General features: G+C 46.3%; 1 protein-coding gene across 1 annotated transcript; it reads right to left on the bottom strand.

The window, feature by feature from the left end:
• Positions 1–363: 363 nt before the first annotated feature.
• PDLIM1 (PDZ and LIM domain 1) lies at positions 364–26,785 on the bottom strand. The gene is made up of 6 exons (XM_079700205.1): positions 26,707–26,785; positions 25,540–25,624; positions 21,561–21,760; positions 7,980–8,131; positions 1,337–1,454; positions 364–878 (listed from the first exon to the last, which is right to left on the bottom strand). Exons 1-6 carry the CDS (start codon positions 26,772–26,774, stop codon positions 692–694), a joined length of 810 nt encoding a protein of 269 aa, XP_079556331.1. The 5' UTR covers positions 26,775–26,785; the 3' UTR covers positions 364–691.
• Positions 26,786–27,062: the final 277 nt, after the last annotated feature.

A 27,062-nucleotide genomic window follows, 5' to 3' on the forward strand; every position in this document is an offset into this window, starting at 1 on the left:
ACCAGGGAAGCCCAACTATCTTATATTAGCATCAGAGAACGATAATCTGGAGCAATCTTCAAAGAAATGTAAGAACATGGCTGTTGGAAATTGCCTGGTGGTCCAATGGTTAGGACTGCGAGCTCTCACTGCCAAGGGCCCGGGTTCAATCCCTGCTCGGGGAACTAAGGTCCCATTTGCCACATGATGGGGCCAGAAAAAAAAAAAGACTGTTTTCAGATGCCAGTTTTCTCACACCTGGAGGAGAAGGCCTGCAAATCTCAGAGGTATGGGAACCCCCAAACAAGAGGCCTCAGAAATCTCATCTGGCTTGAGACAGGAAATAGGATACATGGTCACATGAAAAAGAGACACCACACTGCCTTGAAGTCTATTAATTTATTGGGTGAAACGAAATAATTGTCAGACATATTAAATTTGGTTTGGTTCAAGTTTGGCTGATGTCCATTTGCAGCAGAGATGAATGGAGAAGAGAAGACACGGTGATGCTGGTAAGGGGACACTGAACAAAACCATCTTCCATTAATTATAAAAGCGGGCATCACACAGCCAGCGTGAGTCAGTTAGCTGACGAGCAGGGATAAAACCAAAGTAAGCGAGAACTTTCTAGATAAGAGAAGCCAGAGCTTTCAGAGGACATGATGCAGCAGGGGCTCGTTGGGAGACCAGCATTCGGTGCTGAGCTGCTGGCTCACTTGGGGAACACAGTGATCACATCATAGCCCTCGGGTGGAGTGACCCGCTCCCGGGCGTGCTTTTCACAGTAGATCTGATCCTCCACAAAGAAGTGGCCCTTCTGTTTCAGGTTGGTGCCACAGTCGGTGCACACGTAACACTCAGGGTGGCGGTGACGGTCCCGCAGCTTCACAAACACGCCGCTGCAGGAGGGAGGGAGGAGAGGGGCTCCTTTAGTGACAAGCACCTGAAGGGGGCACCAGGCTTGGGGGCTTCTCCCAAGGGGCCCATGTGGCAGATCAGGGCCTCCTCCCAAGGGGCCCATCTGGCAGATCAGGGCCTCCTAACTGGCCTCCAGTCATAAAGGGGCTTCTCATGCCAAAGACATTACCCTTGAAGCCTTCGGGAAGTTCTTCCCACTTCAACAGAGCAGCCCTGCTTTTTCTGGTTTTACATGTTCATACCCTAAGGGTTCTACAGCCAAGGAAAGCCTTCACCACCTGGCTCTGGGACACAGGACCTACCTGGTCTCTCTGCTCCATTTTCCAGGCAGGATTTTTTTCTCCATCACACCCAAAATGTGCAACATCCAGCACTTTCCACATTTTCATGGTTTACCCAACCTGCAGGGCCTCTGATGCCCTGGAAGGCAGATACTCACACAATGCCAGTGCCACACTTGTCACACATGGGCAGCTTCTGGGCATTTCCAATCGATGCAGCCACTTTGGTGACTGGAGCCTTAACACTTCTGAATCCTGAGGGCTTGTTGGGATCCCCTAAAAGGAGGAAAACACTTGGGTTGGCCGGAAGTGTAGGATTGCATAAGTATCATTTAGCTCTTTCAGATTCACTTATATGTATGTTTCAGCAAGGTCATGGGCACTGGAGTCAAACAGACTTGACTCTGCTGTGTGATCCTGGGCAAGTTACTTCTCTGGTCTGCAGTTTCCTTTTCTATAAAACAGGAGATCATTTCCCCTTCACAGTGGGACAAAAAGATAAAAAAAGACACATAAAGCCCTCCCTGGCACATGGTCAGCCCTCAAAACACAAATTACATTACATGCTGATTAAATACATGCAAACACTGATATGGGACTTAAAAATTAAAAATGCTTTATATAGAAAAAATAAATAAAAATGTCTGATAATCGAAAGGCAGTGTAGTCAGATGCCAAAAGAAACCCACATTACAAAGAGAACAAAATCATTATAGTAGAGTGTGCTACAAGCAGCCAGATAAAAACCACCTGCTACAGGGCAGTCAGCAGCAGCCTTCCTGCAGTCAGCATTCTGTGTACAAAACAAAGCTCCTAAGTTGCTGGGTGCTGAACTGCCTACAGCCCAGTTCATCACCTGTGTAGAGCCCTATGTAATGGTAGCTATTAATAATGGTAAGCTACTAAAATTACTGTTATTGCTATATATTTGGCTGGCTGTGTTTCCACATCACATTTTTTTTTTTACTGTGATGTGGCCTAGCAAGCATTGTTAGGTTTGTCAGCTATTTATACATCTCTCTGGACTGCAAATTACTGGAGCACCAGAACCCTATTTCATATATTTTTCAATACTCCACAGAGCCTACCACGGGCTTAACAAATAATAGAGGCTCAATAAATACACAAGAAATAGATGATGAAATGCCATGACAAATGCATGATGGTCCCTCTCTTAGTCCAACATGCTTTGGCTCAGGAAGCTGGAGAAGTCTCTACACTGATGGTTCTGAATGGGCATCTTTGAGCATCCTGGGCACCAGGAGAGATTTCATAAAATACACAGACCAGGCTCTACCCCAGACCTGCTGAAGGAGCATCTCCAGGTGCAGGGGCCCCAGGATCCTGTTCTATACTCCAGGTTAAAATCCACTTTAGACTAAAACAGCTGTTCTCAAATGCTGTTGTGCATCAGAATCACCTGGCAGGCTCATTAAAACCCAGATTGCTGGGCCCGCTCCTAGAGTTTCTGATTAAGCAGGCCTGAGGTAGGGCCCAAGAATTTGCATTTTTAACAAGTTGTGAGGTGCTGCTGCTGCTGGTCCAGGAACCACACTTTGAGAACCACTGAATAAGAGCAAAAAATGGCTTTTTGTGTCAGGTGAGGGGGCGAGGAGAGGGTCATCCCATATCTGCAGCCATGCTGGGCAATCCTGGGGCCGACACATGAGGGCCCTAGCTCGCTTGTCCTGTTCAAAAACGAGTCCCCATATGTTGGTTGGCACTTCTGAACCAAAAATTGAGATTGTGTGTGACATAAGGGGCATTTAGAGTTGGCTAGGCATGGTAGACTGTATATTTTATCTGCAGTTATCCGTACCCTCCCATGCTTCCCAGTAGGTCAGTGCTTCTCTACTGGTGGTGATCTTGTTCCCTAGCAACAGTTTTGGTTGTCTCAATTGCAAGGAAGTGCTATTGGCATCTAGTGGGTAGAGGCCAGGGATGCTGCTGAGTGTCCTAAAATGCACAGGACAGCCCACCACAAGGGCTTATCTGGCCCAAAGTGTCAACAGCACTATGGCTGAGGAAAACTTGCTCTTGGTGGAGTATATACTCCCCCATCCCATCGACTTTGGGTTTGGCCACAAGACTTGCTTTGGCCATCGGAGTGTGAGCCCTGTTTGGGCAGAAGCACGAAGTGCACTTGTGTGGCTTGGCCCTAACCCCACTGAGCTGCTGCCCTCTGCCATGGGAAATCTTGCCATGTGCAACAGCACGGATGGACCTGGAGGGGATGATGCTTAGTGAAGTAAGTCAGGCAGAGAAAGGCAAATGCTCTATGTTATCACTTATATGTGAAATCTAAAAAATAAAACAAACAAATGAATAGAACAAAACAGAAAGGGACTGACAGATATGGAGAACAAACTAGTGGTTACCAGTGGGGAGAGAGAAGTGGGGGGCAAGATAAGGGTAGGGGATTAAGAGGTACAAACTACCATGTACAAAATCATAAGCTACAAGGATATACTGTAAAGCACAGCAAATACAGCCCATATTTTACAATAACTTGAAACAAAGAATCTAATATATTAAATCACTACGTTGTACACCTGAAACTTAGTAATATTGTACATCAACTATATATACTACAATAAAAAAAAAAAAAAAGAACAGCAAGCCCTGGACAGTGACACTGCTCTCTGCTGGGCTCCCAGATAAAGCCCGCCTCGCTGCAGCTTGTTCAGCTCTGCAGCGCCACCTGCTGGCTCCATTTTCTTCTCTCACCTATTCAGCCAACACTGCAAATGCAAAAGAAATTTCCCTTTTTCCTTCCCTCTCCACTAGCTTACAGTAGAAATAGCTCCCTTCAGACTGTGGGCTACTACAAAAATTTTCAAATATCTCTCCTTCCAATGAACCTTGCATCTCAAAGCTTTTGGGAAAAAAGTGAAAATGAATGGAGTAAAGCACAGCCTTTTTACTATCCACTTCAATGCTCAACAACCCTCTGTGACTACATTACCTATAGAATCAAATTCATGGTCCTTAACCTTGCACCTGGTGGTCCTCCATGATCTGACTGCAGACCATCTGAGGATTTTCCTGGAAGCCTGGGAACCAGCCAAAATGAGCCTAGATACTTCCTGAGCAAGTCTCCAGCGTTCTTATCTCAGAGCCTGGGGTCCCCACTGTGTTTCTCAGTCCATGATGGCTGGGGACAGATGAATGAATAAACAAGATGTGGTGTATACATACCACAGAATATTATTCTGCCTTAAAAAGGAGGGAAATGCTGACACATGCTACAGCATGGGTGAACCTTGAGGACAGTATGCTAAGTGAAATAAGCCAGGTACAAAAGGACAAATACTGCATGATTCCACTCATGTGAAATACACAGAATAGTCAAATTCATGGAAACAGAAAGTAGAATGGTGGTTTCCATGGGCTGGGGAGGAGGGAGCCATGAGGAGTGGGTGCAGAGTTTCGGTTTTGCAAGATGAAGAGTTCTGTAGATGGATGGTGAAGATGGCAGCACAGCAGTATGAGTGTCCTCGGTGCCATGGAATCATATGCTTAAAAATGGTTAAGACAGGGGCTTCTCTGGTGGCGCAGTGGTTGAGAGTCCGCCTGCCGATGCAGGGGACACGGGTTCGTGCCCCGGTCCGGGAAGATCCCACATGCCGTGGAGCGGCTGGGCCTGTGAGCCTTGGCCGCTGAGCCTGCGCGTCCAGAGCCTGTGCTCCACAACGGGAGAGGCCACAACAGTGAGAGGCCCGCGTACCGCAAAAAAAAAAAAAAAAAAAAAATGGTTAAGAGGCTAAATTTTGTGTTAGGTATATGTCCCCACAGTGAAAAAAAAAAAAAAGCCCCCTTCTCCCTGCAGTTTTTAGAATTTGATCCACAGCAAGAGGAAGTGTGAGGAACCCAGGACCCTTTCTCCTAGTCCAGAGGCTGAATTTCACCCCAATTGAGAAGACCCACATTGAGTCTGGAGATTTATCACCAAGCCCTGCTGCAGCCAGACCTCCCTCGGGGGCGTCACTGTGTACCTGGCACATTACACGCACTGTTTCCCTTAAGGCTTTAAACTACCCGTGAAGTAGCCATTATTAGCCTCCCCGGATGTGTGCAGATAGAGCAGGGCTTAGAGAGACGAGCCACTTGCTGGAGGTCTCGTGGTGGGTCTCGGGCAGATCCTGGACACCTGTGCTGGTGGTGCAGCGCTGCTTCATGAACCACAGGCCTTCTCGAATGACAGTAACCCTCACGGAGTGCCTTTACCATGCACCAGCCACTACCCTGAGCTTTGACCATTTCATCTCAAATGAAAACAGGTATTTGAGCTCCCTCACTTGAGAGCCTTCTGCATGTGGTAGATGTCTGGATTGGAACTTATGCTGTTCCATTCAGTGAAAATTTAATGCAAGTGCATATTAAGAGATAAGGAAGAGACCACAAGATCTGTTATCTGCCTTTTCCTTTTTAGCAAAATTTTTATTTTCTTTGGAGCAAGAAGATATCCAGCCATCCAGCCCAGGCGAGAAAAACTATAATTCTCAGACTCTCCTGCAACTAGATGGGGCCATGTGACTAAATTCTGGTCAAAATATAAGTGGAATAGTCATGTGGGACTTCTGGGAAAAATAAAGCTGGTTCATCTGAAAGGGGGATTCCCCAGTTAGCCCTTCCCCTGTTTGTCCTTCCTGGTCCCTGGAAGTAGGCATGATGGCTGGAGCACCAGCTGCCAACTAGAACCATGAGGTAGCCTTGAGAATGGAAGCCACTGGCTTGGCAGGTAAGAATACAGGATGGAAGGGATGAAGCATGAAGAGCAGGGAGCTGCCACCTCACGGCAACTCAGTGATCCTGGGCTTCAAGTCCTTTTCTGTGACCTCTGTGACCTGAGGGCATGCAGTGAGGTGAGCCCTGCAATGTCTGTCTATGTTCTACTTTGCGCTGGAATGGACTGACATTTCCTCTCTTAACTGAAGGGTTTTGCACCCACTTACTCAGAGTATAGTTGTGGTTTCTCACGTTTTGAAAAACCATCAGCCTCTAGGGTTGGCCCCCAAGTCATTTGTCAGTTGGGCTAAGACTGGAACTTAATACAGAGTATATGACTCATTCCTTTCAAACTGCACAGGTACTCCAAGCAAAGGGGGAAATTGCTGGTAGGGACAATATCCTTCTAGCATAAAAGAAGAATTTTCCTAATATCCTGTGCTTGTAAATTGCCAATTTCTCTAAAGAACCACCCAAATGGGGAGGAAGCTTGGGTGCTGAGTGTGTTCAGGAGGGAACTTTCAGCTCAGGAAGGACTCTTGCGAAGCCAACTCTGCAGCTGGGGGCTTCCAGGCGGAAGGTGACTCTTCCAGAGGGCACTCAGCTCTGACCCTCACTGGCCACCCTGGGCAAAGAACCAACCCCTCAGGAGCCTGGCTGAAGCGGGTCTCAGAAACAGAACAACCAAGTGTCCCTCTCAGAAGTACCAGCTCTCCTCACAGGCAGGCACGCTGGGAAGAAGAAGAGAGCAAGAGAAGGCAGGGCTCCGGCGAGCCTCGTGGAAAGGGACAGCACAGAGTATGGAGGGTTGGGCCTCGTTGAGACCAGGAAGGGCTGCAAAACCCAACTCTCCAGAACTCACTGGTAGTTAGGCTGATGACGAGAATCAGAGGCACTTGTGAATGACCACCTGGGAGGTGGGCAAGCCCGAGAGCTGTCGCTCACAGGTCACCTTTGTGAGAAGGGGAAAAAACATCTCTTCTGCAACACACCCATCTACCAGAAATTTCTCCTTGTTGTTGTTACAAAGCTATTGAGACAGCTTTGCTGCCACCCACTTGAAAATTATCGTAAGAAACACACAGTGTATGATGTGTAGAGGGTAAAGACTGTCTCCTGAGACCTGCAGAGCCACATGTGTGGCCCTGGCGCCTCGGGCATTGGAGCTCACATGTGGACAAGCTAAGGCTGGCCTGGAGCCTCTTGATGAGGTCTCAAACATCATAACAGTTACGAAGCACCTACTGTGTGCTGGTCACAGTGACAGGCGTTTTGTGTAATTTATAACATTTGATCCACACACCAGTCTTAGAGAAAAGGGTTTTCATCCCTGATTGACATATGAGCCAACAAGCCTGGAAAGGTTCAGAGACCTGCCTAAGGTCACTCGGTGGAGGGATGTGGCCAAACTGGGGGCCCTCCGGTTCTCAGGAAGCCATCCTCCCTAGAGCAAGAACAAGCACATGGCCCCAAAGTAAAGCTCAGAGCCTGGCTTCACTGCTGCTGATTCATTTCATTCTGCATGTCATTCATATCCCATGGCCTTCACCCACTCACAGGTGCCAACCACCACAGAAACATGGTGTGTGGGCTCAAACCAAACCAGTGGCCAAGGGACAGATGACAGAATCCCACAACAGTCAAGCTCCCCACGTCCTCAGCCTCCCCACGTGCCTGTGACAGGAAACAGCTAGGCAGGTGTGGCTGGGCGCTCATTCATTCCTCCCCCCACTCCACCCCCCTTTTCCTTTTTTTTTTGGCTGGGCCTCGCAGCTTGCAGAATCTTAGTTCCCTGACCAGGCATTGAACCCGCGCCCTCAGCGGTGAAAGCACAGAGTCCTAACCACTGGACCGCCACAGAGTTCCCTCTTTTAAAAAAAAAAAAAAAAAAAGTTTTTAGCCTTTTAAGAGTCACGCCTTGCAAAGCACACTGTGCTCTTTCCACCTCTTCAGGGCTGTGTTCATCTGTGTTTCAGCAATGACTGCTCCTCAGCCCAGGCCTTGAACAAGAGCCTCTGACCACACACACACACACACACACACACACACACACACACACACACGACTGATTACCTTTCTCCTCAGACTCCAGGATTTCCTGCAAAACCAGGAATGAAGTGGACTGTTTCGGAGGCTCATTTAACTCTTGTTTCTCCTGAAGCATCTTGTAAACTTCAGATTCTTTGTCAATGACGAGTCCGCCTGGAAGCTGACAGTGGTCTAAGCTGTGAAGAATGTTTGCAAGTTCATTAGGACATGTCAGAAGTTAGGAGAAAAAAATTCACCAGGCACCCCCTTCCAAGAGAAGGCACCCATGAATCAAAGGGTGGAGAGAAATGATCCCAATGGACGAAGCCTTCTTTAATGCAGCCATAGACCTCCTGCCGATACTGTGAGGTGTCTGTAGGCAGAGCCGGCTGCTGCTTCCAGACAATAAGAGGCTAGTTTTCCAAATAGTTTCAGTGATTCAATTACTTTTTAGCCTAATCCCATGGAATGGGAATGCCGTGCTTCTTTCAAAATTACATAAACAACATGATGTCGAAAGAACATTTATAGGAGGGAAAATGTCAACCACAATCCGAGCACTAAAAACTCAGCTGGGTCCCCTTAGTACGGGCCACATTCTTTCCCCAGAGCAGAAATCAGTGTTCTTTATTGCTGATGACATCGAAAGGCTCTCTCTGTCTCCACAAACTCTCCTAATTCTCACAGCAAGGAGCTCTGGTCTCTTCACCTACCACACAGAAGTAATAGTGTCTGCCCTGCTCAGTTCACACCGTTGTTGGCAAGGATGAGAAAGGCAAGAACTTTGTTCTCTATTTTCTTGGTTTTTGTATTAGAGTTGATTTACAATGTTGTGTTAGTTTCAGGTGTACAGCAAAGTGAATCAGTTATACACATGCCTATATCCATTCTTTTTTAGATTCTCTTCCCAAATAGGCCATTACAGAGTGCTGAGGAGAGTTCCCTGTGCTATACACAGGGTCCTTATTAGTCATCTATTTATATACAGTAGTGTGTATATGTCAATCCCAAGCTCCCAGTTTACCCCTCTACCTCCGCCCCCCCTTAACCCCGGTAGCCATAAGTCTGTTTTCTACATCTGCGACTCTCTTTCTGTTTTGTAAATAAGTTCCTCTGTACCATTTTTTAGATTCCACACATACGCGGTATCACATGATATTTGTCCTTATCGGACTTACTTCACTCAGTATGACGCTCTCGACGTAAGTGCTTTGTAAACAGTGAAGTGCTGTTCGGTTGAGCGAGGGGCAGAGGCCTCAGCTCGGGCCCAGGGACGGGGCAAAAGCCAGGCCTTGCCGCCCACACCTCCCCGTGTCCTTCTGGGCTCCCCACGACGGGGTGAGACGGGCAGAGCTGGCGGCCTCTTTCCCCCAGGGCCCATTTTCCAGGGGAGACACCTCTGCTGCCTGGTTTCGGGGAAGTGAAAGGAGGTAAACTCCAGTCAGCTTTACCTGTGAAGTCTCTCCTGAGTCCCACCCCTTTGCACCACCCCTCCTCCCCCGTCCCAGCCACGCCATCTGTTAACAGCACGGCTGACCAGCTTCGCAACTTGTGCCTCTGCCGCCACTCTCAGCCCCGAGGACCCCCTTACTTTTTTGACCAGAGGCCAGAGTGGTATTTTAAACACAAGAATCAGACTGTGTGGGGATGTGGCTCCAAGTGTTCCTGTCTGACTCAGAACCAAATATTCATAGTTTTAGTAACAAGACACAAGCTTAACCAAATTCATCTCCTTTGGAGTAAATATTCATTACAAACAGTAGAAAGGCCCTACAAGGTGTGGCTGTGCTCCCCTCTCCAAACACATCGCCTGGCACCCCTTGCTCACTCCAGTGAGACCAGCCTTCATGGGGTTTCTAGGACACACCGGCCTCAGGGCCTTTGCACATCCTGCTCCCTCTGCCTGGAACGCTCCCTCCCCAGAGAGCCCCGTGGCTCCCACACGTCACTCAGGTCTCTGCTCAGATGTCCCTCCTCAGAGAGGGTCCCCGACCCTCAGCTTAAAACAGTCCACTCCATCCCTGTCACTCTTGCCCTTGCTCTGCTGCATCTTTCTCCATGTTGTTTCTCACTCACCATCAGTTATACTTGTTTCTTTATGGTCTGTCTTCCCCTGGAAAGTAAGCCCCATGAGGGCAGGGCCATGGCCTGCCTTGTTCACCACTGTGTTCCTGCCCTGTATCAGTGCCTGGCACAGGGCTGGGGCATGGTAGGTGTTAGAGAAGTGGATTAAGCACCTTTCTCCTCCTCACTGCACCCTCTCCCTGCTCCTGTGGGGTTGCAGGGAATCCCCCAGGGCTGTGCCAGGGACATGGGCAGTTCAGCCTCCTGGGCCCAGATCACCTCCTGTCTCTCAGACTCAGCTGCTTTTTCAGAGGCCTCCACCCACTAGGGAAGAGGGGCAGTGTGCCCAGTAGAGCAAGAGAGGAAATACCAGATGGTGGTGCAGTTTATCACCCACCCATTGCATAATCAGTTCACATTCCATTTTAAATGTGACTCAAGGCCCCGGCTGGAAGCAGGGTCACTCGCATCAGTGAAGCTCTAGGTTTTCCCTTTGACTACAACCAGGTTTTCACAACAGAGGACAAAGCCCTCAAAGAGTGACATCTGTTCTGCTGCTCTCAGGGAAGGTCAAAATGCAAGTAGAGAGATTCATCAGCTGGTCACTTGTGTAGGCCATGGTGGGGGGGGCGGGGGAGGGAAGCCACCACCCCTGCCCGTCCACAGCTGCTGGTCTCTGTCCGTGTCTCTTTCCCTCCGTCCCCCAGGCAGGTGATGAGCCACCCTGAGGAGCGGTTGTAACCAGGGGCCACAGTCTTCCTGTGGCCCACCTTTTTAGCCCCTGTTGTCTGAGATACATGCTGGACTCTTTCTTTGGGTCTTGAGTTCTGAGCTTGCCCTATAATAAATGTATTATGTTATTTTGACAAATATTTTTTTCTATTACGCTTAGAACTATTTTAAAATCAAGATCAGACCGTGGAATGTTCTTGGGGAGAATTTTTCCCCTTCTTTGGTGTATGTTGTTATGTCTGGAAGCCACCAAGGGACTGCTAAAAATGACAGAAGCCGAACTACAAGGTCATCACATATTCTTCCAGCAAATGGTCTTGGAAAGTATTCCATGATTAATGAAAAGAAAACAGCTTACTATTTATTCTCAAATAATGATAATATCTTTCTACCACTTGACAATTTATAAAGCACCTTCAATACCCATCACCTTATTGGAAGCAGTGATCTGCTTAATTCAAAGATAATATCCTAAGACCCAAGTCTTAGATGTTAGACTATCAGATATAGACAAATGACATCATAATATATTTTTTTAAAAATCCTAGGACAAAAACATCCATGAGACATGGAGCCCCCAAAGAAAGCATTCTCACTTTTTATATATAGTAACAGCATTGAAAGGAAGAATTCTATAGTGATAAGCTCTCAAAAATAGGAGCTACATGACTGAGTCACCAGGAGAAAAACTTCTGAGAGTGGGTCACTAAAAGTAAGCACAGTCTTCTAAACCCAGTCTTTACAATTTTAATAACAAAATACAATATTTTAATCAAATTTAACTCCTTTGGAGTAACTATCCATTACACTTTTCATGTTTCCTGCTTCTTGTTTCTCCCTGAGTCAGACTTGGTGCTGAATGTACGCCAGTTTCCTAAATGTTTGTTTTCTTTCAGTCTTTTAGGCCCCGACCACAGGGCCTGTCTCCCCAGGGATATCACAGCCAGGTGGTGCTCTGCCTGACGAGGTGGCTGACGTAGCTGGGTGTTTAAGGCTGGTGGTCTTTAGAACGTCAGAAGAAAACTCCACTTGAGCTCGTTTCCAAGAGGAGGATTTCAGAAGCTGAGCCTGCAGACCTTGTGTGACACAAAGGCCTGTTCCAGCCAAAAGAGCAGCCGGGGTGAAGGTAAGAAGGTCAAGGAGAACAGAGGAAAAGCACACCCGTGGCTTTGGAACAGCAACCCTGGGGTGAGCATCTACGCCATCAGAACGGTGAAGTGACCAGAGTGGGGACATAAGAGACTCTTTAAATTTTTTTGTTTTTAAACTTGAGCCATCACCCATGGCAGCAACTTAATAATCTGTATATAAATCTCAACTAAAACAAGGAAGCCATAAGAAAAAAATGCCCACTGCTGATAAAACCTTAATGGCATCATTTTCTCACATACTAAGTCAGCTTTGGTTCTGCACTAAAACTGCCTGTGTGTGTGACAAAGTTTGGGACACAAAGAGGGATTACTTGAACTATAAGATGCATCCAGACAGGAGAAGACATTCTCTTCATAAAAATTGTTTTCCCATCTGGGAAGATGGAGTAGACATAAGTTTCCCTGTTTCTCCCACTAAGTGCAACTAAAAACCCTGGACATTCTATATAAGATGAACACAAGAAGACTTGGGGGACTTCCCTGGTGGCGCAGTGGTTAAGAACCCACCTGCCAATGCAGGGGACACGGGTTCGAGCCCTGGTCCGGGAAGATCCCACATGCCGTGGAGCAACTTAAGCCTGTGCGCCACAACTACTGAGCCTCCGCTCTAGAGCCTGCGAGCCACAACTACTGAGCCCACGTGCCACAACTACTGAAGCCTCTGCACGTAGAGCCCGTGCTCCACAAGAGAAGCCACCACAATGAGAAGCCCATGCACCACAATGAAGAGTGGCCCCTGTTCGCCGCAACTAGAGAAAGCCCATGCGCAGCAACAAAAGACCCAACGCAGCCAAAAATAAATGAATAAATAAATAAAATTTATATTAAAAAAAGAGAAGACTCTGAAAGGGGGACAGAAGAAGGCAGACCAGCCAGAGACCTTGGGACCCAAGGAATGACAGTGGTCATACACTCCAGGCTCCAGTAGGGAGCCCGTATGTCACCCCCACCCAGCAGTGACAAGGCCACCACTCACCTGCAGTGAGTCTGTGGAGGGCATGTGGGTAGCCAGAACTCCCACTCCAGCAATAATGAGCAGCCTCCAGTAACCTCCAGTGTCAACACAGTAGAGTGGGGAAACTGGACTTCTATCCCCACCTTGGTTGAAACCACTCCTCATGGTGGCCCATCACCTGACCTGGGGATGGGAGGCTCCCACAGTCCCCTGAGGGTGGGAGGGAGAGAGACAAGAGCAGGGACCAGCAGCTGTGGACATACAGGGGTGGTGGCTTCCCTTCCCCCCACTGCAGCCTGTTGCAAGTGACCAGCTGGTAAGTCTCTTCTACTTAAATTTTGACCTTCCCTGAGAGCAGCAGAGCATGTTCATTCTGTGAGCTTCATTGCTGTTATTGACCCTGCTTCCAGCTGGGAACCTGAGTACTTCAAGTGCCCCAGGAGTCTGACAGGAAAAAGAAAAAGGGAGGAGAGGAAGAAGGAACTTGGGGAGAATTACCCAGGGAAAACCTATACCTCAGTTTTCTTTTTTTTTTTAATTTAATTTTATTTTTAATTTTGGCCATGCTGCGTGGCTTGCGGGATCTTAGTTCCCCTACCAGGGATTGAACCTGGGCCTATGGCAGTGAAAGTGCTGAGTCCTAACCACTGGACTGACAGGGAAGTCCCTCAGTTTTCTTTTTAAAATGACATGTGAGCTAGTTATACAATGAGTGGGTGCAAAATGAGTGAGTAAACATAATTGGAATAATTCATCTGCACTTGTAAAATTGTCTTTACCCCTAAAGATAAAGTGGTTAGATTTGCTGAGAAAACTGTTGGTAGCCATTGCCTGCATTCTTGAACCTGGGAGACAGCCTGGTGGACTGGAGAGCATGTGGCTTTATTTCTCACAAATTAGAACTTGTTTACATACAAACCTATCCTTCTGTATTGATAAATTGCACCACCATCTGATATTTGTTCTTTGGTTCCACTGGGTACACTGTCCCTCTTCCCTAGAGGGTGGAGGCTTCTGAAAAAACAGCCGAGGCTGAGAGGCAGGAGGTGATCTGAGCCCAGATATCCAGAAAAGGACTAGAGGATATGTTGATGGCAAATAAGCTCATGAAAAGATGTTCAACATCATTACCCACAAGGCAAGTGCAAATTAAAACCACAGTGATACATTACTACACACCTATGAGAATGGCTAGAATAAAAAATAGTGGCAACACCAAATGCTGGAGAGGATATGGAGAAACTAGATCAAACATTGTAAGTAGGAATGTAAAATGGTACAGATATTCTGCAAAACTGTTTGGTAGTTTCTGTAAAATTAAACATGTAACTACCTTATGACCCAGCAGTTGTACTCCTGGTCATTTATCCCAGAGATGAAAATTTATGGTTACACAAAAACCTGTTCACAAATCTTTACAGCCACTTTATCCATAATAGCCAAAAATAAGACACAACCCAGATGTCCTTCAATGGGTGAATGGTTAGACAAACTGTGGTATATCCATACCATGGAATAAAAAGGAACAAAAGAGGATAGAACAACCAGACAGAAGATTTATAAGCAAACCGAGGACCCGAACCACACTATAGACCAGTTGTACCTACCAGTTGTACCTAACACATACAGAACACTACACCCAACAACAGCAGAATATACATTCTTCTCAGGTGCACACAGAGCATTCTCCAAGATAGATCACAGGTTAGGCTACAAAAAAGTCTTCACAAATGTAAGACGACTGAAATCACCAAGTATCTTTTCTGACTACAGTGGAATGAAACTAGAAATCAACAGCAAAAGGAAAACTGGAAAGTTCACAAACATGCGGAAATTAACCCACTCATGAACAATGAGACAAGTCACAACGGAAATTAAAGAATATTTTGAGACAAATGAAAATGAAAAAAGAATATATCAAAACTTACGGGACATAGCAAAAGCTGAGAAAAAACATTATAATAGCAGTAATGCCTAATTTAAAAAGAAGAAAGATCTCAAATAAGCAAACTTTACACCTCAAGGAACAAGAAAAAGAAGAACAAACTAAAATTAGCAGAAGGGGACTTCCCTGGTGGCACAGTGGTTAAGAATCTGCCTGCCAATGCAGGGGACACGGGTTCGAGCCCTGCTCTGGGAAGATCCCACATGCTGCGGAGCAACTAAGTCCATGTGCCACAACTACTGAGCCTGCGCTCTAGAGCCCACAAGCTACAACTACTGAGCCCGCGTGCCACAACTACTGAAGCTTGCGCACCTGGAGCCTGTGCTCCACAACAAGAGAAGTCACCACAACGAGAAGCCCGTGCACTGCAACAAAGAGTAGCCCCCACTCGCCACAACTAGAGAAAGCCTGCGCACAGCAATGAAGACCCAACGCAGCCAAATAATAAAATAAAATAAATTTAAATAAATAAATAACGTTAACAGAAGGAAGAAAATAATAAAGACTACAGCAGACATAAAATAGAAAAGAGAAAAACAATAGGAAAACTGGAACAAAATTAAGATTCTGGTTTTTTGAAAAGGTCAACAAAATTGACAAACCCTTAGCTAGACTAAGAAAAAAAGGAGAGAAGACTGAAATAACAAAAAATCAGAAATGAAAGAGGAGACACTACCATGCCTATGACAAATAAAAAATCATAAAAGACTATTATGAACAATTATTTACCAACAAACTGGATAGCCTAGAAGAAATAGATAAATTCCTACCAAGACTGAATCATGAAAGAAAAAAAAATCTGGACAGACCTATAATAAATAACATGATTGAATCAGTAATCAAAAATCTCCCAACATGGAGCTTCCCTGGTGGCGCAGTGGTTGAGAGTCCGCCTGCCGATGCAGGGGACGTGGGTTCGTGCCCCGGTCCGGGGTGGGGGGGGGTCCCACGTGCCGTGGAGCGGCTGGGCCCATGAGCCGTGGCCGCTGGGCCTGCGCGTCCGGAGCCTGTGCTCCGCAGCGGGAGAGGCCACAACAGTGAGAGGCCCGCGTACCGCAAAAAAAAAAAAAAAAAATCTCCCAACAGGGCTTCCCTGGTGGTGCAGTGGTTAAGAATCCGTCTGCCAATGCAGGGGACATGGGTTTGAGCCCTGGTCCAGGAAGATCTCACATGCTGCAGAGCAGCTAAGCCCGTGCGCCACAACTACTGAGCCTGCACTCTAAAGCCCGCGCCTAGAGCCCATGCTCTGCAACAAGAGAAGCCACCACGATGAGAAGCCCGTGCACCGAAACGAAGAGTAGCCCCCGCTCACCACAACTACAGAAAGCCTGCACACAGCAACGAAGACCCAATGCAGCCAAAAATAAATAAGTTAAATAAATTTTTTTTTAAAACATGTCATAAAAGTCTTAAAATATATATATAGCAACAAAAAAGCCCAGGACCAGATGGCTTCACTGGAGAATTCTACCAACTATTCAAAGAAAAATTAATATGTGATTTTTATGTAGGTGGGGAGAAAAGATATAGGCTGACTCAGAAAAACTGTTCATGTCTGAGCTGCCCTAACCTCGTTACCCCAATGTTCACCAAATATGCAATTCTTAGAAACCCTATGTAATCATTTTTGGAAGGGGAGCCTGGTCAGAGTGCTCCCTAAATTTTAATCTTCAAAGGCCTAGATGTTGGATCTAATAAGAAACCAGAGGAGTAATTTTGGGCACCAGGAGAAGAGGGAGGAACATCCAGACCCCCAGGCCAGTTCTCTGTGGGCTGTGGGCAAGTTTAGTTAGAGGGGCAAGCAGCCACCTTCATGATGGAGGTTTTCTTCTGACCAAGCTCCAGTGAGTCAGGGCTAATATAATCCCTCTGGTATCAACCGAACAAAGAACAATGAATGCTTCCCTTTATTTCCACTGTACCTGCTTAGAAATCTGCCTCATGAGTTTATGGGGGGATCACCTGAGAACACAAATTGGAAGAGCTAGTATCTTGGGACTCTTGTGGTGGCTACGGGAGCCCAACTGCTTATTCCATGAATACCACTCCATCAGGAAGGTAATCAATTGTACTGGTTGGCTGAACTTAAGCTACAGTGCTGGGAAAGAAAGAAACTTACCCTAAGTTACAGCAAAATCTTCTCCATGACATTTGTCTACATGCTTCCGCCCTCTGGAGCCCCAAGTACTGAGAAGTGATGGGTATGGAGCTCCTTATGCATGCTGAAATCAGTAACAAGTAGCATTTACCGAGCACCACCAGAGGCCAGGCCCCAGGCTGGATGATAGTTTTTGCACATCGCATTGAAATTTCTCAATAACCTGGTGGTGAGGTAGTTCGTATTTGCTTTATAGATGAAGAGACTGAGTTTCAGAAGTTACGTGGTTTGCCCAAGGTCCCACAGCTAGCAAGAGGCAGTGCTGGAATTCAATCTATAAAGCCTGCACCTTTGAGAAAGTATCAAGCAGTATCACATATGTAATGAAGTCCAGGCCCCAAATCACCAGAAAATGACCAGAGCCTCTAAACTCAGTGGAAAGGGGTCAGAAGGCAGGTGAAAGCTTTCTGCTGATCAGAGCCACATTTCCTCCACCCACTTGGTACACAGTAGGCACTCAGTAAACAACTGTTAAGCTGAACTGACCCAGAGGCCCTCCCACTCAACCGTGTGTGCTGAGAGAACAGGAGGCAGATGGCGGGCACCTCTTGGCCTGCCTTCCCCGTTGAATTTGGCAGTGGCAACGCTGTCTTTGTTCTTGTCTGACGGGGATGGGGCCCTGGGAAATCCTACAAGACAGACAGCCACACACACACCAGGCTGCTTTGAAGGGCATGCGACAAAGAAACTCAGAGTGCGCCCCAGGGTATCCGTGATGACCTCAGATGCAAAGTATGAAGTGAGCCAATTCTGTAACCTCAGCGAATTTCACAGACTAAACAGTGGCGGGTGAGCGCTTGTGACTTCTGCTGACAGAGCGGCAACATGACCTGGTAGCTGCTGGGTTTGCACGAGAATCTTCCTTCACTGATATGCACAAGTGGCCTCTCTAGGAACAGACCAGTAAGCAGAGACCCACGCACAGGGCATTTCCTCCGCCAGGGGTTGCCGGTATTCCCACTGTTGCTGGATTCATCCTCAGAGAGTTCGGGATAGAGCAGGAGCTGGGACCCCTCTGCTGAGAAAATCTGGACAGAGACTTGTGATAAAGACTCAGAGCCTGCTGTAGCCAAGAAAGTCTGCCACAGAAGGGGAGAGGGGCTGCAGGAAAGGCTCGCACAGTGTCCAGAGAGTAGAGATTGAATTGTTTCAGACTGGAGGGAGGGAACAGGCGGGGAGCAGGAGAGAAGAAGAAAGAAGACATTAATTAAAGAATAACGGCCAAGGCCGTACTAAAAATACTTCCCTGGCACGTATTTCTGCCAATGCATAGCAGCCTTTCAATTAAGGATGTGTCATTTCCTGGGTTATTAAATCCAGATCATGGAACATTCCACTCTGGGACAGTAAAAGAGGGTCACGTTCTCAGCCTCCCCCAGCACAAAAGCAGTGAAGAATGGGGATCACGGCTCTCGGTGTTTCTACCACTCAACTCCACACTGAGCTTTGGGGTATGTCCGTGGAAAGCTTAGGGGGGCCCAGCATGGCGCTCTTTCTCAGGTACCCCATAGGCCCCCACAGTCACCGTGAAGGGCATCATCATCATCTCAAGCCAGTAGGGCCTGGCAGGACTCAGAATTGAAGGACAAAGAAGCATTAGTAGCCACTTTGCTTTGGTTACTACAATAAATGCTGGTGACCTTTAACATCTTGTAAAGCCAAAGTCACACGGCAGAAAGAGTCCCCTGCTAGGCCCTGCAAAGCTTAAAAGGAAATTGCAAGGCCCTCTCAGTGCTGGGCACAGGGACCTGCATGCAGCAGGTGCCTAAAACACCTGCCTCTGTTTTTCGGGGAGAAGGACTATGTGCACAGTATGATCAAGGGGCTCTCGAGAGATCAAGGGCCTCCGCAATAGCTCTTTCCAAACATTTAAGTAGTTTGGAACCTCTTGTGCCTTAACCTGTCCTAACCTACATCTGCAGCAGTGGGTTTGCCATTTAATCACCCTAACAGCTGGGCAGAGTCTTGTTAAAGGTGAATTGAGAAGAAACTGAACAGCAAAATTGGCTTCAGAGCTAGTATAAGAACTGAGGATTCCAACCCTAAATGAAACAAAAAGACAACCTACAGACTGGGAGAAAGTATTTGCAAGCAATACGACTGACAAGGGGTTACTTTCCAAAATATGCAAACAGCTCGTACAACTTAATATCAAAAACAACAACCCAATCAAAAAATGGGCAGAAGACCTAAATAGACATTTCTCCAAAGACAACATACATATGGCCAACAGGCACATGAATGGATGCTTAACATCGTTAATTATTAGAGAAATGCAAATCAAAACTACAATGAAGCATCACCTCACACCAGTTAGAATGGCCAATCATCAAAAAGTCTACAAAGAGGGACTTCCCTGGTGGCGCAGTGGTTGAGAATGCACCTGCCAATGCAGGGGACACGGGTTCAAGCCTTGGTCCAGGAAGATCCCACATGCCGCAGAGCAACTAAGCCCATGCGCCACAACTACTGAAGCCTGTGCTCTAGAGCCCGAGCTCTGCAACGAGAGGAGCCACCACAATGAGAAGCCCGTGCACCACAACGAAGAGTAGACCCCGCTCGCCGCAACTAGAGAAAGCCCGCATGCAGCAACGAAGACCCAACAACAAACAGACCCAATGCAGCCAAAAATAAGTAAAGTAAAAAAAAAAAGTCTACAAAGAACAAATGCTGCAGAGGGTGTGAAGAGAACCCTCCTACACTGTTGTTGGGAATGTAAATTAGTGTAGCCACTATGGAGAACGGTGGAGGTTCCTTAAAAAACTAAAAATAGAGCTACCATATGGTCCAGCAATCCCACTCCTGGGCATATATCTAGAAAAGATGAAAACTCTAATTTGAAAAGATACATGTACCCCAGTGTTCACTGCAGCACTATTTACAATAGCCAAGACATGGAAACAACCCAAGTGCCCATCAACAGACGTTTGGTTTGAGAAGATGTGATACACACACACACACACGCATGCAGGCGCACACACCCCTGAATATTACTTAGCCATAAAAAAGAATGAAATAGTGCCATTTGCAGCAACATGGATGGACCTAGATAATATCATACTAAGTGAAGTAAGTCAGACAAATATTATATGATATCACATGTGGAATCTGAAAAATAATACAAATGAATCTATTTAAAAAACAGAAAGTCACAGATATAGAAAACAAATTTATGGTTACCAAAGGGGAAGGGGGGAGGGATAAATGAAGAGTACAGAACAGATACACACCACCATATGTAAAATAAATAAACAACAAAGATTTACTGTAGAGCACAGGGAACTATATTCAGTATCTCTTAATAACCTATAATGGAAGAGAATCTGAAAAAATATATATATATATATACACATATAAAAAACCGAATCACTTTATACATATAAATACCTGAAACTAACATAAGATTGTAAATCAACTATACTTCAATTAAAAAAAAAAAAAGAACTGAGGGTTCCAAGGGGAAAAGATCCTCTGAGATCAGACAGGTTTGGAGCACATGGTGTATTCCAACCAGTCTGACTGTCAGCAACATCTAAAAATCAGGGGATTTCAGATGAAAAGAAGCTTTCTGACTTCTGGTTTGATGAAATGAATCATCAGAAATGGGAATCCTAGGCCTGCATGTGGTGTCTGGCTGGAGCCAAGGAGTGGTTCCCCCTCTGGACGGGGCATGCACCGTCCAGCTGCCATGGTCGCTCTGCTCACCCTTGTCTGTTCTCAGAGCTCTGACCTTGAGTCCTTATCTTCCCTGCCACCTTTGGGTATGTGAGGTGGTAACTCGTGCCTTAGTCCCTCCCGTTTTCCACCACAGACAACTCATCCCATCTCTTACTCTCTGTCCTCAAACCCAGTTCTCTACCATGGGCTGTGGGATTCCCAGTGTTTCTGGATTCATCTTCCAAGTGTTTGGGAGGGAGTCGACTCTGGGCCCCCTCTGCCGGGAAGATGCAGAGGATCCTTTGGATAAAGACTTGGAGGCAGCTGTGGCCAAAGGCGACAGGCCTCCCCAGCCCTAAGCAAGATGCCTCCTTAGACCTCTCCACCCTGGCCACCTGCAACCCTTCCTCTCCCCTGGGCAAGCCCACCTCTGCCTCTGCCCCAGATCTGAACCTGTTGTAACAGACACACATTTATATCCTCGTGGACTTCTTTCTATTATCTCTACTGGGCCACTTGAGGGAAAAAGGCAAACACTGCTTCACCGAAAACTGCATTCAGGTACTCTTCCCTTGCTCAGACCACATGGTGATCATAAGCAGAAAGCCCGAACTATAAAAACGGAAGAGTTTCTTGGGAAGCAGCAGAGCTGTCAAGGAAGGAAAATGGTCACTTAGAAGAAGACAATGACCACGGAAACCAGGATAATAATAACATAGGTCTCGGTGAATACTCAATTGGTGTGTCAGACACAGTACTGGCATTTTACAGTTTACTTCTTATTTTACAACAGCCCTACAAGGCAGGTGGTATTACCCACTTTTCAGAGATGAGGAAAATGAACACAGAACGAACTGTGCTAAAGTAGGCATTTTTCTCCCAGGGCTAGTGGCTGAACCTTCTCCCTGCTGCTTGCCTGCCTCTTCCAGGACTGGCCCAGAGCGGACTGCACGGGCCTACTTACGCTCTGGCATTCGTCTCCTGCCCACTGGCTGCTGTCTTTGACTCCAAGGCGTTGTTGAAGTTGGAGATGTTTTCAGAGGAGTAGAGGCCAGCTGGGTTGTTGTACTGGTTTGTGATGACCCTGGGGGCAGGGCTGGAGGCAGGGGAGGCGGTAAAGGGCATGGCACTCCGGTTGTGGGCGCTTCCTATGTGTAGGACCTCCTGCGGGCAGAGATCAGAGGAGAAATCAGAGGGGTGTCCAATATGCACGCCTCGATGGACGATACAGGCTGAATGCCAGGGAGAGAGAGGTGTTCCAATGAGCTATGATGGCCCTGGCTCAATGCCAGACTAGCTGAGGGGCTCTTGACAAACCCACCTGACACGGGGCAAGACCCAGGACGTTGCACGAGCTGGGCACGTATGCAGTTTCACCCGCCAGCTCTGCCTCCTGGTTCTTCCTTGAGGCCCAGCAGAGCCTGATCTCCTGCTGGGTCCGCCTGGGCAGGACACCCCCTGATGCCCTGGGCTGTCAGGATCCAAGTCAGAGCTGAAACACCCTTTCAGGGCACATTTCCAGAGGGATTAAGTACCAGGAAGAGGAACTGGCATCACTTCAGTGCGGAGCAGGAGATGATAAAAGGTGGAGACGAATTCCCCAGGAAGGAGTGGTTCGGAGAAGCAAGATAAGAGGGTTGTTGTGTCACCAGTGAAGCAGCTGCTGACTAGGCAGAGAAGCCTCAGTGCGCTGGCAGAAGGGGCTACGGGGAATGACTGATCTGGTGTTTTGTGTGGGAGAAGGCCAAGGCTGATCAGAAGGAAGGCTGGGGGATACCTGCTACACAGCGGTGCCCAGGGGGAGCTGCAGGAAAGGACTTGGAGTTCCTCATGTGCCCATTCCCCTCTTTCTGTAATTTGAGGAAGCGCCCTCCAACTCCACGCTGGACTGCCAGGACTTGGTGGATAATCACTACAGCTGCAACACCTAGGAGCTACTTTAAGAACACCCCCGAAAACTTTTTAAACTAACATTCGCCTTTTGAAAAAAATCACGGCTTTTCTGATGACTCAGTTAGCAAGATGCTTTCCGCATGGGTGTTCTGGTTCAAAGCCTGCTCGCAGGTGAGAGCGTACTCTGTGCAGCCTACTAAACTCGATGTGCGTCCTATTTTCTGGGTCTCCCTGAAATCCTCCTGAATCCTGGACTCCTTGTTAACACCCAGGCCCAGAACGACTACTCTTCCTTTTTTTTTTTCTCTTTTCCTTCACTAAACCTTCAAGTCTTTCACACTTTCTTAGAAAACGATGATGAAAACCACCAGCTTAATTCACTGTGTACTGACTTAAAAGACAACATGAAAATGTGTTTATGATGATTCAGATAGTCTCCCTCCTCAACAAGTCGGAGTCAGTGCGGTTTTACTGTATATATTACGTTGAGCTGACTTTACCCACGTTGGACAGAAGCTCAGTAACCACGGCTTGTTCACCAAAGGGGAAGTATAATTAGTTAATAACTTCAGCAGTAGTCAAAGAATGGTTAAGTACGTTCTACGGCACAACTACCCCAAGGAATAAGAAGGGGTCATTAATGGCAGCAGACTTCCCGAAGGGTGGCCTGGGACTCTGGCCCCCGTCAGTGGCTACCCTGCAGCTCTGTGGGGCAGGTGGACAGCGGCAGCCAGGATTGCAATTCTTTCCTCCTCTCTCCTTTCCCACAGCAATTCCTTAGGAGCATCTTAGGATGCTGAGCTCCAGGGAAGAGCCCTCATATTTCTGTCTTGGCTCAGTTTTTTCCCTGTTGCTTCCTGCTCGGCTTTGGGCAAGTTATACTTCTTTCTTAGCCATTGCACAGTGCCCAGCACACAGCAGACAGTCAACCAGTGTCATTCCCTTCTCCTTCCATAGAAACACATTTTCAGTTAGAATAGAAGTCAGTAGAAAATGCAGGTTGGAAATTCTGATTTTTTACTTTATAGAGAATCTCCTAAGAATGTATCTGTTTTGTATATAAAAGGAGTATCTCTAACCCCATGTGAATACTGGTCTTTCCAGAAGTCAGGCGGTTAATTCAGGGCCTGCCTTTTGGAAGGGATGATGTCATTGTTTGGGCTTTGTATTTATGTCTCCAAGGAAACTCAATAATGAGGAAATATAAACTAGGTGTGTAATTACACTGACCTCAGATAAGCTGGGGTGTGGGCTAGCCTTACATGAATGAACAAATCCTTTAATTATAGATGAACTCTGCTCTTACTCATTCCTCTGTTTTAGAATGACTGGAAGTGGAAGATTTTGGAAAAATGAGCGGTGGGAAGTTTTTCATATGAACAAAGAATTACTGGAATCAAAAGAAATGTATAGTCAAGTTAGACGTTAAAGTGTTGGAGATTTTTTTTTAATCTGAAGAAAACTACCTTCAAAAGATTAATATAGGTACTCAGATTATATGTTTAAGATGAAAATTCAAGTATAATACATATAAAAAGTATAACTAAAATGTAAGCATTGCCTTACTGAAGTGAAAACTAGGATTTTAGATAGACCACATTAAAACAAAATCATTCCTTATATATTATAAAACATATAAGGACTTAATACATTAAAACAACATTTATAGTAAATTTAATGAAGTGGCTGAGAACTCCCTAGGAAATTGGAATCGACTGTGGCATGTTTTAAATTAGTTTGCACAACTGCCAGTTTATAGACTGAATGCCATTTCATGAACTTTCCTTAGAGGGGCTGTACAGAATAATATGGTCATGTCAGTTTTGAAATGCCAGATGCAAAATGATCCTTAAAGTGACTCTTAGGACTAAGTATTATTTTTATTATATTAATGGGAAAAATTTTGTGTGACTGCATTTCTGGCAGTTTAATGGAAGACATTTGAGAAAATAACCATTCAGATACAACCACTCAATTTACCCACACTAATGTACCCAGTGAGTTCAATTTCATACAAGTTTCTGTTTTAGGTATAAAAGATAACTAGCTATATGTTATCGTTTGATTATATCTCAATACACCATAAAAATGAAACAGTGTCCCAAATTTAGAAAAAAAAATTAAAGTTCAAATCTTCAGTTGGGGCTAAATGTATAACAATCAGAAACCAGTCTAAAAGAAGTTTTCAAAAGCCATTATCGACTTACCTACTAACATACCACTAACAACTCATTAATTTATCCGAGAGACACACTTTGTGAAAAGTAGCATATCAGGCGTGAGGAGTTTTACAAAGATGTTCTAAACATTCTTCTCTACGTTTCTCCCCTTGTACCTATTCATTGTAGATAATTTAGGAGATGTAGTTAAAGAAGAAATACAATCACTTATAATCTATTATGTACAAATATGGGATCTCAGGACAGTCTCCCGTCCAGGAAATTGTATTTGGCCAACAAATTGTGCATTGACTCCCTATCACAATTTCCAATATGAACTACCACTTTCTTTTAGTAATTTTAAGATCTCACTGTAAGAAAACTAGAGATTCCCATCCGAAGGCTCTTGGAAACCAGGCAGTAGGACCCGGGATCCGGGGTGGGGTGGGAAATGTCTGGGTTTACTACTAAATTTCCTGTAGTTCCTCTAGACTCTAGGCCTCAGGACCCAAACTTCTTTTTGTCCCTGGCATGATTCATTTGCATCTGCAATCCATAATGAGCTGAGTCAGCACCCTATTTTGCCGTGGGTCTGCCACCCTATTCTGCACAGGAAAGCTTCCACCCGCTTCCCGTATCCCCTTCCTACCCGCTATGTCCAGCCCAGGCCCTGGCGTCACTGCCCTGGGGTTTTCCAGCCCCTTCCTCCCGCAGTTCCCTTACGGGAAGAACCAAACAAGAGCCAGGTCCCAGCAGTGTCAGTGGAGGGCCCTCCCCCTGCATCCTATCCCCTGCCTCCAGGGCAGGAAAAACGGGAGTGTGCCTAGCGGTGTCAAAAGCAGAAAGGCCTCTGGGTGCTGAGAGCAAGGGCCATGGTGGGCAAGTACTCACTTGGGGTTCAGAGGCTAAATTCATCTTGTATGGGTGACGTTTCCCTTCCTCTGTCACCAGAGGAGACCAGATTTTCTGTTCAGATCTGCAACAGATTGACAAAGCTGTTGTTTCATGCATGCTAAGTAAATAAAATATACTAAAAACGGAGTGGGAAAGTGTCCCCTCTTGCCCGACTGCTAGCCTCTCAACTAGCACTCTGCCCCCGCCTTCCCCTCCATTTTGCTATCAGTGTGATTTTCGGAAGCACCAACCTCATGACATCATGTCTGACGGCTGTGTGCGCTCAGCCCTGAGGGATTTCCCAAGCTGCTGTCATTCTTCCAGCCTCATCCTCCCCCACTGCGCTCTGTACCGCTGACCCAGCCACACCGGCCTCCTCCATGCTCCTGGGCATGCCTGATGCCGCCCCACCTCTGCTCAGGATGGAACGAGCTCCTCTATCTCATCCAGTGTTCCCGATCCAGACCAGATAACCAACTTGTTCGTGCAGTGTGTCTGGACCAAACAAAAGCGATGCCTCCTTTTCTGAGCTTGGAAAGGATTTCCTTGTACCATTCACACAGCAACTCTCTAGGTCTTGTCTCAGTTTTCATTAGTGTAGCATTTTTTCACTCTTACGGGTAAAGAATATTTGTACTTATCCTTTTATTGTCAGAGTGCCCCGCACAAGGCCAAATATATACAAGATGGAGCTATTCAATGTGTTGGTAAATGGACCAAAAAAATCAATTAATCTGTAATGAATGAATGTCTTGAAGGAGAAGATGTGGACTGAGATAGAAATGGAGACAAGAATGAGGGATAAATGTGCTTTTGAGGGGATAGTAATAAAATAGTGCATCTCCCATGGGGGTAGGGCTCTGAAGTGTACAAGATGGTTTTCATTTCATTATACTGATTTCACTACCTCAAAATTTTGGTTAGTTGTGTTAGGTCAAATGAAAATGCAAATATCTTGGAGAAAGATGCCCACACTATGAAGAGCACTGTGAAAAGTAGGAAAATGAGCAACCTGAAATTTCAGTTCCACAGACCTTCTGCCTGCCTACACCATACAAGGCACTGAGCTGGGTGGGTAGGGGATCCTGAAATAGGTGAGGTAGTCCCTGCCCACAAGCAGCTTCCAGTCGACCAGAAATGAGCGAGTGTTTCCATGGGCCTCACCTGGTTACTGTGAGAGTCATGTTGTCTGTGCAGCCCTTGATTTTGTTCTGAGCTTCCAAGTGTGTCATATTGCTGGTATTTTCCCCATCGATGGCTGTGATTACATCTCCAACACATAAATTAGCTGTAGCAGCCTTGCTTCCAGGAGTGACCTGGAAAAAAGAGCTGGCTTAGTTACCATCTGTCTCCAAGGAAACCACTGAGTAAGTTACCACTGGATTAAGTATTCACTAATGTGGATCAAAGCATTTAAAAAGGAAAGAAGGCTAAAATTATAAATTTCAATAATAATGATCCTTTATAGTTACGTAATACATTATGGTTTACAATGAGTTCTTTTCTATATACCATCTCAT

Source organism: Hyperoodon ampullatus (assembly GCF_949752795.1).
Source record: "Hyperoodon ampullatus genome assembly, chromosome: 1".
Taxonomy (NCBI): domain Eukaryota; kingdom Metazoa; phylum Chordata; class Mammalia; order Artiodactyla; family Ziphiidae; genus Hyperoodon; species Hyperoodon ampullatus.

What these genes read in the sequence shown, in the direction of transcription:
- PDLIM1 (XM_079700205.1), bottom strand. Translation starts at nt 26,774, where the DNA reads ATGACACACTTGGAAGCTCAGAACAAAATCAAGGGCTGCACAGACAAC. An exon ending in ATGACTCTCACAGTAACCAG is followed by an intron (nt 25,625 to 26,706) that starts GTGAGGCCCATG and finishes AATCTGTTGCAG; the next exon opens with ATCTGAACAGAAAATCTGGT. An exon ending in ATTTAGCCTCTGAACCCCAA is followed by an intron (nt 21,761 to 25,539) that starts GTGAGTACTTGC and finishes CTCTGCCCGCAG; the next exon opens with GAGGTCCTACACATAGGAAG.